This window comes from Teleopsis dalmanni, chromosome 2 (genome assembly GCF_002237135.1).
Source record: "Teleopsis dalmanni isolate 2A chromosome 2, ASM223713v2, whole genome shotgun sequence".
In the NCBI taxonomy this organism is placed as follows: domain Eukaryota; kingdom Metazoa; phylum Arthropoda; class Insecta; order Diptera; family Diopsidae; genus Teleopsis; species Teleopsis dalmanni.
The window spans coordinates 14,029,876-14,043,958 of NC_051847.1; the positions used below are offsets into that span (position 1 = coordinate 14,029,876).

The 14,083-nt window shown below is 27.2% G+C and overlaps 1 protein-coding gene across 1 annotated transcript; it reads right to left on the reverse strand.

Annotated features, from left to right (window-relative positions):
- Positions 1 to 4,132: 4,132 nt before the first annotated feature.
- On the reverse strand, positions 4,133 to 12,375 carry LOC119683262 (triple functional domain protein). The gene is made up of 7 exons (XM_038096903.1): positions 11,320 to 12,375; positions 6,480 to 6,572; positions 5,580 to 5,880; positions 5,401 to 5,487; positions 5,233 to 5,337; positions 5,026 to 5,160; positions 4,133 to 4,871 (listed from the first exon to the last, which is right to left on the reverse strand). The coding sequence occupies exons 1-7, from the start codon at positions 12,207 to 12,209 to the stop codon at positions 4,362 to 4,364; spliced, it is 2,121 nt and encodes a 706-aa protein (XP_037952831.1). The 5' UTR covers positions 12,210 to 12,375; the 3' UTR covers positions 4,133 to 4,361.
- Positions 12,376 to 14,083: the final 1,708 nt, after the last annotated feature.

Sequence of the window (14,083 nt, forward strand, 5' to 3'; positions counted from 1 at the left end):
TTTTTTTTCAAATAATAGACAAATAAACCAAAAAAAATCAAATATAAAAATTCGCAAATTTTTAATTAAAAAAAATCAACTTTTTTGCGAACCGAAATCGAGAGTTCTTTTAACATTGAATTTCAATATCAACTTAATCATTTATGACGTTATAAACATATTTTTAGCCAACCGCGCCATGTTGCTAACGCGACAAGATCGTAAACTCAACTGACACTTGTTTTAATAAAAATGAGTTGCTAAACAAATTCGCTATGAAATTTTTGTAAACAAACCGAGAGAACTTAAGTGTCATTGTGTTAGTGCATTATGAGGATCGTAAACTTGGTCAGACATGACAGTAATAAAATTGATAAGCATGCAAGCTTAGTAACATTTTAGCAACATTTTTCATTTTTCATAGCGCGCAATAAGAAAATTTGTTTATAAACAGAACCAATTTAAGTGACGTATAGAAAAAATCAAAAATTATATAAAATTTAACAATTATTTATAGAACATCCAACTCTAGCAACAAATGTATATATCATTTTAATGCGAAATTTGTTTATAAACATGCTTAAAATTTCAACCTTTTAATTTGTTCTACATTTTTACTGAATTTTTATTTTAAGATATTTTGCTTATTTTGGTTGTCAGAATATTGTAAAACAGATTTATCGTGTTTTTAAATATTTTAAGTTATTGTTTATACAACTTGTTTGTAAAATAAACATCATATCTCATGATTTTTTCTAATAATTTAAGATGAAAAATTGTAGCAATTATTAACTTTGAAAGCAGCAATTCTCATAAAAACAAAAATATACATTTTAAATCATGTTTTTTTGATTTTGGTTTATTGATTAATGAAATGATAATAAAGTTGTGGTAAGTGAATCTCAAGAATTGCTAATTGCAAAATATAAATAATCATTTAAAAGCTATAAAAATGTATAATAAATGTAAACATATAGTATTATATTACTTTAATTAGCCTTTTTGTAATAACAACAATTAAATAAGCTTAATAATAACATTCATTATATAGAACTGCACATTTTGGTTTAATTTTAGAAGATATCTTCAAAAAACACAAGAAAAGGTTATATAGTCTGACTAGTTTGTCTAGTTTCGTATATTAACTGTTTAAAAAAATAACTGATGTTATCAACTACACAGTATAGATATTGATAAACATCAGTTTATCAATAGTTTACGAAACCTTAATGAAAATTTATATATACAGCTCTTGGCTAGTAAGAATCTCAAGGAAACTAAGTTTTCTAAGTGCATAAGATTATGCACTTGGGCAGATGTAGTTTATATTCAAATAGAATGGACTATCTGTATAAAAATAAAATATAAGCATATTACTCAAAATAAGAGTAGCTTTAAAACACTCGTATTAAAACACAATAAAAAAATGAATCTGATCAATAATTGAATTTCTTGATAATCAAAAATTCAATTTTTGAATCTACAATGCAAAACAGGAATTCAGTGTATCAATCAAACCACATATAAAGGAGTTTGACATCATAAACATTGTAATAAAATTTATATACTTGACAAGATTCTTGGTTCTGTAATGACATTATTTAACTTATTGCTTTACTTGATAATGTATATAATAAAAGCTGAATAAAATATTATTCTGAAAAAGTAGTATTAACTTATTGCACTTTTAATAAATAACATTAATAACAACATAATAGCTCATATTAACATATGATGCTATTATACATAAATCTCCAATAATATTAATAACGTGCTTTCCAGTAAAAGAATATTTAGCAGTCAAAATGTTTAATATCTTTAATATAAAATTTATACTAGTTGTATGGACGTTGTTATCAAAAACATTTCGGACTACTGTGATCTTCTTCTCTTCTCTTCTCTTGCAGTTGGTTGCTGATTTTGATAGCTGTTGTTCCTCTTTAGTCTTTTCCTATACGTATATAAAAACAATGCCTCCAGAAGACTTAAAATACCGCTCTTAACTGTCACTATTAATATTATACAGTCTTTGAAGAAATCTTTAATTTCCATTTGCAAAATTTACGCAGTTTTATTTTAATAAAATTATATTAAATAATTGCTAACTAAATCATTTCAATCACTAAACCAATTTCACTTAACACTATAAATATTTTTAATAATTTATTTTTGTTTAATACTTTTTATAGATTTGTCATTCCCTGCCCACAAAATCAATCATTAAAGCCATTAACTTTAATTAATTCCCACAATATCACATATTTCAGCATAAGGCGCTTTCCACATAAAAGATCTAGAACTCAAGCATAAAATTCACATTTAAGTAAACTTTTTAAAAGCACAATTTGTTATTAAATATTTTATAGTTTTTTTTTATTATTAATAAAAATTTTACTAAAATTGTTCAAAACTTAAATAAAAAAATAAAATATATGCGAAAAAATTGTAAATATAAAGCCGCATACAAAACAATTTTGAACTGTTCGCGACTAAGGTCACACGCTGCTTGTTGGAATGTAAACAAAAATCTTGTACTTTTATCCCCACCACATCATTCCGGGTCTATAGTACTCCACAGTTTAAAGTCTATACAAACGCGATATTGTAGAAATAGTTTTCCATAAAGTATCTGAGCGCCGCTGACGAAAAGCAAATCGTTGATCATTTGAATATTTCACTCAGCGCTCAGCAGTTGAACGATTTCGCACTCATCGAGACGTGTGACATCACTTCGGAAATAAAAATAAAATATTCAATCTTAAAATTCAAAAATTTTGAATTTTAAATGTATATTGCTGCTTTCAATTCAACATTTTACAACAACGACATAATTGTATTCAAGTCTCTTAACACAAACCAATCCGTACTAATGTATTCTCAAATAAATTTTAATATAAGTGAAATATACACGAATCATTACGATTGCAGTAATGAATAGAATAGATCAGAATAGAATACAGATGAAGTGCTAAGCTGTTTAATAACTTATACAGATGATAAAACATCTTCCTATACATACTGACTAGTCATTGCCACATACTAATACTGTTTGAACTTCATTACGATATTGAGACTGCGTACATTCATCGGCTTTACTTACTCCATTATAGCGTGAGTATTAAAGACGATATTACAGTGATAATGATACTTGGGTTCCCAAGAACAAGAGTTAAGGAAACACTGTGATCAAGTTAAACGATTGCTAATTCTTTTGAATATAAGAGATGGAAGATGATACTTTATTGATAAATATGCTTGGGGTTACAATTGACATGGTGTAGATTCAGCGGCTTTATGAGCTCGGTTATAGCATGAAGTTTGAAGACGATGTTGCAGTGATAATGATGCTTGGGGTTACAAGAAGAAGAGTTAGGGAAATACTGTGTGATCAAGTTTAGGGATTCCTAATTGTATTTAATATAGGATAATGAAGAAGACGGGGTATTGATAACAAAGTGTTAGATTTGTCTAAAAGATAACAATAGACTATATAAAGAACAACAATGAAGTCAAGTTCTTTTTAGTGAAATTCTAGAGTCCCTATCATGTTTTAGAGAAAGTGATTGTAAAATTTAACTGATTTTTAAGGGCATATAATGTACTGTATCTATCTTAAATAGTACTGTTTGAGTAATTTTTATTTTATTATTATTTTATTATTAATTACAGTGATAAATTGTAAAAACACCCAACAATTATATATTCCAACTGTTATAATCATGTTGTCGTTATTCTAAAGCTGATAGTTGTAGTTACGTGAAGTGAATTACATTCAAGATAAACATAAATTTCCTTTCAAAAGAATCGATGAAATATGCTATATCCAAAACTGGGTTTGTACTACTAAATCACTTTTAACATTATTTTCAATTTTTTGTTTGCAATTTTTTTTTTCGTAAACTTTTTTTAAAAAAAAATTGTCATAGATACTTTTTCTCTGTTCTTGCCATTACGGCTCAAGATACTCGCCTTCAAAAATATAATTATTTTTCAAAGTATTACCTTTGTGTTAAAATTGAGATATTCTTCAGTTAGAATAACTTCATATATATCGATAATTAAAAGATTAAATAAATTACCAATTATAGCCTTCAATTATTAGACAAGTTTCATATTATATTTAATAATATAATATACTTTATTGCTAGTTGAAATTACTTTAATATATTATTTACTTTAACATTTTATAAATTAATTAACTAATATAGTACATCGTTAAATTAGATACTAAATAATACATTTTGTATCTATATTATTTGAATAAATAATAAATTTAAAAATATTTGGCATATATTACAATTTAATTATCTAATACAACTGTTTTCTACTCAAACCAAACTTGAATATTTTAAATATTTCTGTAAAATAAAACTATCCCTGGACTATGATACTGCATACCATGTGGTACGATTTGATGCCGTTTCGCTTTCTGATTCAGGTTTCGGCATAACCCAAATATTTCCTATACCACTATCCGAACTAAAACGATTTGAATCACGAAATAGTGAAAGACTCAGTGGTCTCGGATGTAAGTGATCGTTTTCTCTGGAATAGCGTTCTTGGAGCTTTTGACGTTCTTCCGATACATATGAGTTTATCATGTCGCGTATTAGCTCCAACCAAGTTTCTACCAATGCCGCATCGCCACTGAACTCACATTCTTGCTGCTTTCGTCGTTCATAGTAGAGTGTGAAGGACTTTGTTTTGGCTGAAATTCCAATATGTTCACACGGATAGCGACCATGGAAGACTAGATTTTTTCCCTTGATTTCTGTATAGATAATACATTTATCAAAGATGAATACTTTTGCTTTGTAACTACGTTTGAGTGTATGATCGAAAACATGAAAATCGCTCACTTTACGGAATTTTCCTTGATAAAATACATTGAACTGAAATATAAAAACAAAACAATATTATATTTCCCATTAAAAGTGTTTTACAGAAACTAATAAGTAAAAGTTATATTGAATGGATACTCCTAAGGAAATTACTGGTCCTCTAGGTATCTGGTTAAAAAACTTTCACTTTATATTAAATACCTACCTCATTACAGTCCACAATATCATTTATGACTTCGGATTCATTGGTCGTCGTTAGCAGTGTGCGTACTTTTTTGTCTAATCGACAACAGGACTCAATTAACGGCTTCATAACATATTCACGATTTTTAAATAAAGCCTAAAAGAAGAAGATTTTTTAGAAAAATTCTAATAGTTTAACAATACTTTAATCAGTTGAAAAAAACCTTACTGTTATAAACTCCTTCAGTAACAAAGGATAACGTGCCATTCGTTGTATGGGTTGTACCAGAAAACTATTAATACCCAACTTATCATCCAAATCACTTTGTATCATCTAAATTGAAGCAATCCATTTTATAGTTTTTTTTTATTAATAATATAAATCTATATCTCTCACCTTAAAGTAATTTTTATATAAATCACATAATTTTAATGATCGTTGTTTATTCATTGTGAATATGACATAACTGTAGAAACAATTTTCCTGCAATATCAAAATATTTTGGTTTAAATTTATTATTTTATATTATTTCATAAATAATATAGTATTTGTTGATAATATTTCTGATTACTCACATCGATGAAACGTATGAACTCAAGAAATAAGCGTTTCAAATCTCTACGATTGCGATGCAACATTGGCAAGAACTCATCACGATGGAATTCGGTGATTTGTTCGATATTTCCAAACAAAACGTATTTTTTGCCTCGCAGTCCGATTGGTAAGTCAGCACGTTGAAATATATTTCCATAGTTTTGTATACCCATTAGCAGATTCTCAACGTAAGTTTCTTCAGTTTTGATAAGTTCCTCCAATATAGGATGCACAAATTTATCACATTTTTCACGTAGCTGTGGCTCTTCATCCTCTTCACCACTGTGAAAAAACATAAAAAATTATAAATATTATTATATGTTATGCATTTATGTAATATACATTAATTTAAACTTTTTATATGTTTAAATCAATCAATACGATCTAAACTACAATTTTGGGTCTACGATCAAAAACTGTTGCAAAACTGTTAATGGTTTTGATAGATCACCGAAGAAGAAGAGACTATCGAATACTTGCTCAACCCAATATTTAATAAAACCGAGATTGTTAAATATCTGTCATGTTCATTGGTTTATAAACTTTCATATATCACTATAATAATGACAGATAAATAGTAAAAGAAGAAGTTAAAATACCGTCGTCTAAAGCAAAACTAACATGACTGAATATCGTTCAATAGGGAAATAGGGACATTCTGATTTCACAATGTCTATTAATGCTAATGGCTCGGAAATTTATAATACTCGTATTATCCATATATAACATATTAATTTGAGAATAATTTGACAAGTATCTAATAATTTTTCCCTGTTGAGGTTTCTACTGCAACTTTTTGTCACTAATTTCATATATCAACAAAATTGAAAATAATCATTATAGTAAAATTATATTAAGTTATATATGATTTAAAAACTTACTCGTCTTTTTCTGCATAAACGGAATTGAACTTTACATTTCTATTAATAGTGCCAATAATTTCAGTCTTTGGTCTCGGAGTTGAGCGGAAGTTTCTGCAAAAAACAAATAAAATATATTTTTTTAAAAATATTCTTTATTTTAACAGTTCTTTCAATTATTAATTGAATTAAGGCATAAGCTCTAATATATACATGAAATGATTATTTTATATGAATACTATTATATATACACAAATTATACAAAATATGTAAATTACTATAGCAAACAACAACAAACACCTATTTAAGCCGGCTTATACTCGTAATAAGCTTTTAATATACTCTCAAATTGTAGATACTTCGTTTGTGAATAAAGATAAATATTACTGAGGTGACGTCACTAAGTAAATATCTCTAAAATATAAATAACCAGTTTTAAGCTATTGTAGAATAAATTAACACGCCTCTGCAATGTGAGTTCTAATTTATATAATACAAATATCTTGGCTTATGACGTATTTTTTTTTTATTTTACCTAACAAGTTTTTTAACTGAATTTTTAAGCTTCTCGTAAATGCACAAAAAAAGATATATTTATTGACTTGAATTGCATCAGTTGCCTTACGTTTCAGTTAAAGAAGGCGTATAAGTTAAGCCGCAAATAAATTTTTATCAATTTTGGGACAAGCCTAAATCATTTTTATTTCTCAATACAATTGTATAGGAGTACATTTTTAGGGTTAAGTTGAAGGAAGTTGGAGGAGTAATAAGAATGTTATATGTGTGCTTAATTATTAAATTTATTGCTTTTATATTCTTATTCAATTATTATACTTTGAATTTATATTAATGAAGACAACATTTTAGCAATAATTCAATACAAAAATATTAGTTTCTAAGAACAATTGTGATTACAATAATCCTGATAACCACTTATCATATATATTTTCTTCTTGCTCAGTGCACAAAAAGAAATTACTACTTCATTAGCTGTGAATTGTTTCAGGCACTACAAGTAGCGTTGCTGTGACATTACTGGGAAGTTTATCTGCAATTATATTACCAAATATGACAGTTGATCTGGGACTCATAAGTAGGGACACATAATAACTTTAACCAAGGATATTTAGTTTTTTATCACATTTTGGTACTAGTCTTGATATCTATTCTGAGATTCTGATAAAATAATTTAAGACATATTCATATACAGTATTGTTTCACACTAAATTTAACTGACAAATTATCTCAAGTAAATATATTAAAAGTTTTCAGTTAAGTTATCTTATAGTAGATTTAAAGTAGAATTAATATATTGCAAAAATTGAAATTAACTTAATTTTCCATAAAAGCTTTTATGCTGTTACGGTTTATTATAATAAACGAATTATCTAATTTTAATTTATTGTCATTATTCGTGTTAAATTTATGGTTCACATAAATTAACTCAGTCTAAACACAAACCAATTATAACTAGTTAATTATATCTTTAAATATATTAATATAAAATTGAAACAGAAACCTAGTTTTTTATTGTAATATATCTAGTTATGAGATTCGATAGCAATAACTATAGCAATACATTTAACATAATTTAAACCATAATAAAACCTTTTTAATGAATTATGATAAAAGTTTCAGTTGATTTCCTATCACCGGTACTATGTATCCACCAAATTAAAAATATTTAATAATTTCTAATGGATTTATAGGAATTTATTAATTTTTATAAGCTAAATTTCATTTGATGAAATATTTATAATTTAAGTATTTCCCCAAAAATTCCAATTAACACTTTAAACACTGATTAAGGTTTTTAATCGAAGTAATAAAATGCTTAGGAATTTCACAATTATTGTTAATTAATTTTTTTATTTATATTTTAATTAATCGGAGTTCAATTTTTTTACGAATTCTGATTTTGAAATTTGTTTTGATTAGCAAAGATATAAAAACCTTGTTAAAGAAATGAAATAAGATAGTTTTCTTTATTTGAAATACATTAAATTAAAAGTTTTATAAGATAAAAGTTTTATGCTATATAATATTTATATATATATTGAACTAAGTCATAAAACCACCAATTATTATATACAAAAGTAGGCACTTAATACTATTATGTTTATTTAATATAATGAAAGATCTGCTAGGCGAATACCTTCACCAGAAAACGTACCCTTGTAAATGTGCTAGTACCCAATTTTCATTTTTTTATAAAGTATGTTATCATTAACGGACAGAATGTTTTCACTGTATCTATCAGTATTAACTTCATTTTTCTAATGTATTCATTACAAAATTTCAAAATTTTTCTTGTTAAAACAAAATTATAAATTCTATTATTTTATCTTATAATGAATCAAGGCACGCCATTCCCCGATTCACTCATATTATCAAACTATGATTCATTCGTGTCCAACTATTAAATTGACACAAAAAAATTAACCTTGCAATATTTCTCATATATAAAATACCGTAAAAGTAATTAACTTTTCCAGAAATTTTTTATTTACTTCTAAGATACTAAGATACTTGTACATTGCAGATACATAGCTAATGTGTTACTGCAGTTTTTATCATTGCAAAAATAAATTATTTTGTTTGATATGTCGCGAAAAATTTTCAAATACAAATCGTTTGATATATTTTTTATGTATTTACTTTTTGAAAACAAGGAAAATGGACGTAGGCGTATACGCAATTAATCTGTTTATACTAATACAGGGTATGTGGCAGATGAACATTATATTGATCGTATATATAAAGATATATTTGTACATTAATTAAAGTCTTTCTATAAGTCGTAGTAAATATATATTTCTATTAGTGGAATAACTATGGCTTCAACTACGAAAATATGAATACTATCTATGAATTTTTCAATGATATTATTTATTTAGATTTAGTGCTAATTAGCGCTTTAAATGAAAGCTCAGAATTTTTACTTGAAGTAAAAATTGATGGATAATATATTTTTGAATTCATTTACTAAACCACCTCTTAGGAATGAATGGAGAAGATTTCCACAGCATTGTGAAAACTTCATTCCAGTAATCAGGGGAGAGATGAGAAAAAATAGACTTAGTATCTGGCGAGCTAGATCTACATATCACAGGTTTTTAATTTATATAACTATCACTTACTATATTACCACTCGTTTTGAACATTGATTCTTCTTTTCTTTTAAAAAACATTATTTCAATAACAAAGCACTTTGTTAGTTCATAACAAGGATTTTATAGATTGAGTACTTTTATGGGTAAGCAATTGTCATCTGCAAATAGGGATAGCAAGTTGTTGATTTGATTTTGACTATCTGCAATGCATAAGTTGTATGGAAATGTAAATTATGCAAAACCTTATGGAACTTCATCCTCTGTATCTTTTTTCAACAAAAGTCCGTTTTCATTTTAACTATAAATTTATTGTGCCACATAAAATTTTTAAAGTGTCCTAATAACTGCATTCATTTCTGCGAGATATTCTGCTCCCTTATTCTTATTAGAAGGCCTGAGTACTATATCGAAAGATTTTTGGATGTCGAATGACATAGGACCTGTGAAATGTGCTTGTATTAATGCATAGTCTTTAAGAGGTTTTATTTTATTTTTATAATGGTTTTTATATATATTTTAATCAGATTACAGGCCAGTTTGTATCAAATAATTCAACGTTTGTTTAATATTTTTTTATTATATTCTATATTTCGACTATCCTTGAGTGTCATTATCAGGATCACGATCTAACATAAATTAATATTATTAAAACTATATATACGACATACTCTTTATTCTTTTATTTTTATTGCAATATAGGCAATAGAAAATAGAACCGTTTCAGGTAATCTCGATAAAAAAAACATAAAGTGATAAAATTTAATTAAAATGACAATGTTTCTTAAGCCAGGTTTTGTAATACAGAACAGAATATGTAATTTATCGTAGACATAAACACATTTTGTAAACTGAAATACATTTTGAGTTCTATATTATAAATGTGTTGTAAATGTGAAATCATTTGTGTTGATTTCATATTACCTAAGACATCATTATATAGAATTATGTATATATATATAAGACAAAGTATGTTAGAAAAATATAAAAAAACCGGAATCGGCATAATATCATATTATTTAATTATTGCATTTGTGATAATTATTCCAAGATAACTAAAAAGTTCTCTTACTTATGCTTACTAGTTTTTCACTCTATTAAAGGTATCCATTTAATTTTATTCATTCAATTGTTAAATAAAAAGATCTGTAATAACTAAAATAAAATTAGAAACAGAAAATAAGCCTTCTTGTAAATTTTATTCTATAAGAGTTATCAATCTCTCCATTGAATATTTTATCATAACTAAAGCTCTTAATAGTTTTGCACTTCCCATACATAATCAATTATATAGAAATTATTTGTAGTAAATTGGTGACTAAAACTCAAATAAGAGGCGCCACAATAATAAATATAAAATGCTTAAGTATATTTTCCCTTTGTTTTTTGATAAGAGGGGATTTTTTTCAGGGTAAACTTTTGTTTTAATTATAGATTAAATGGCTGAAAACGCAAAAGTAGATAAGCACAAAGCTAAATTTAACATTGTATTTTATAATCAAATTGTATGAAAATGATATGTAATGAGAAACTGATTGCAAAATGAATCACCCGTGCAGTACATCATTATATATATAAGATATTTACATATGTAAATTATACAAATAAACAATTACATACAAAATAACAATATAATTATGGAATATATAATATTTTGAGCTGACACTTATTAAAATGCAAAGAAAATCGTAACGCTGTGGCGTATGAGTGATTTTATGCAAATGACGAAGAACAGAAAATCTGTTGCTTACCTTGGAAAATCTTTTTTAGCAGTGTTGGAAATGTTTTGTTCATCTTGCTCACTGGAATGATTTTCAATTTTAATATTAATAATAGGCGTACTATCAGCGCTTATTGTTCGCCGCACACTTTCCGCTTTGCCGAAATCATCGACCCCATACTCAGCAACATTGGCATTTATATCTGTATTAGCTGATTGGAACTCTTCACCAGGTTTAGAGGATAATGTACTGGTTTCAGTTAATTCTTTAGCAATTTCTGGCACAATATATTCATTTGTTGGTGTTGTAGCGTCTTCTGCAAAATCTGTTATATCTTCGACTTCATCTTCGGATCGTTCCTCATCAATGCTGGCATGAAAAGAATTAGAACTTGTCTCGCCATTTTGTTTCAGTTTTCTATTGAAAATCGGTAACACACGTAATGGCCCCAAATGCAAACCACTATGTTGTGTATTATGGGATGTGGCTTCAGCCAGCGCTTGTAAGGATTTCGATTTATATTTGCCTGTTTTGAAGATAATACGATCATCCGATTGCAGTGCTTCGAAGTGTAGAACTTTTTGTCGCACTGGCAATAATGCGGGTTCAGGTGTTTGTGGCTCATTTCCATCTTCAGCTGGTGGTTTCATTTTTAATAAAGATCTACGGTTGAAAGCATTTTCTGTATCTGAATTAACTGAGTATGAGATTTGCAATGAACTGGAACCTTTCGAAACATTTAAATTATCATCCGTACTAGTAGTATTACTTGCATCTTTACTTTCAGTTGCGAGACTCACTGAATCAACGGAACTATGACTTTCAGTGCTGTAGCGCCGATTGGAGCCGCGACGTTTGAAGTTGCGATTGCTAAGATTTCTTTCACGTCGAAAGGGACGCGGACTATCATCGTCAGACATTTCTTGATAATATTAATACTCTGTGTTGATAGAATGTACTCAACCTTCACTTTTTTTGTTTTTATTTTGAGTTCAACACTTTGCGTTTATTTCTCACAACAACGCCTATACATTTGCGGCTTTATCTAAAACAAGTAAGGAAATATATTTTATATAATAGTTTCTCACTTGCACATTATACTTGATCTATATATTCTTATGCATTAATAAACAGAAACTAATAAATTTATTTGCATTTAAAATTCAAATATGTAAGACATTTTATCAGTAACGGAACTTCTTGGTTTTTATTTATGCAATCTTATCTGCACGTTTTTATCTGATCGCTTTTCTGCTATTATCTATTAAAACTTTTTATAAAATCTTTACTTTGATCACTTCATTCTTATCCAAATTTATTAAAATTTATTAATTTTTTTAATTTTTTTAATTTTTAATCATTTCCACGTTCATTTGTACACAACGGAATTCCGACACCAACTAATTAAGCTTACGAAGCTTTTATTGCATGTCGTTGTTCAGTGTCTCTTATTTTATTTTGTATTTCAATTCTTCTCGATTTTGTAAATATCAGAAATTATCTTGCTTGTTTAGCAACCCACGTCACATAAATAAAAACAAAATGTTGATATTTCATAAAAGTTTGGAATAATTATAGTCATCGCTTTTTGAGCATTTTATGAGCTTTTCTCTTATAAACGCCATTAATCGAGAACTGAATATACATATTCTATAGTCTTAATATTTATATCTATGATTGATTAATTAATTCTTTTCGTCATTAATGTGACATAGGTGTGCTAAAAAAATGTAACCTTAAACGATTACATATATGATTGATATAATATAATTATCTATTTCGTAAAAACTTTATTCATTATATTTTAAAAACAGAAATTAGTGTATAGATCCTTTAATCTTGCCTAAGGTTATAGTCAATAATGAAAGCGTATCAACTAATTTTGGAATAAGGTCACTTAAATAAGAACTCTGAGTCATATATAGTACTGATTCTGATCGATTTGGCTTTATCTCTATTTACTTTCAAATCTAATGAACTATCATAAAAATAAATGTGTCGCTATCCGTTGAAGTGGCGAAAACTGGTGAAATCCTATTTTAAAACTCTATATAATAGCTGTAGCTAAGATCTAACAAACAAACTTATTAAAGTGAAACTATGATATAATTGTTCAATCTAAGATAGGAAGTTAATGTAGACATAGTAAAATGGTTGAAATTTTATAGAGCGGTTTAAAAACATATTGGGCAAATATCATAAGGTGTTACAATTAAATGCTATATTTTGGTATTTAAAATTAAATGTTAGACAACATATAAATAGCAAAATTGAAAAATAATTAAATTTTGGGATTTATTTTTAGAACGTCACGTACTAATAATCTAAGCTACCTTCACCCATTCAAGAAAGAGGTCTTAACTAGACATACCCTAGTACAGTCAACACTCTAATATTTTCTAATACTATCCATGGTCAGCAGAAAATTTATTGTTAAGAAATTGACTTGTTTCGAATCTGGTAAACATAGAAGCCATTAGGCAATCGAAATCAAGTGTAGAACAATATCTCTCACACATATTTTTTTGACGCGAGGTATATGTGGGGTAGTAAAATATAGTTAAACCTATCACTCAATCTCAACGAAATATTTGATTATCTACGCTTTTAGATCAAATTTCAAATCAGTTTCACATGGGTATACAAGAAAAACCAAAAAAGATCGTGGAAGCGATCGTCGACTGTTATACCTGGTTACCATTGGAACCATCACAAACAGTTATGACCGTTCTGATGTCTAAACTTTGATATAACCTCTATGTTAAGTAAACTTGATCATAATATTTATTAATAA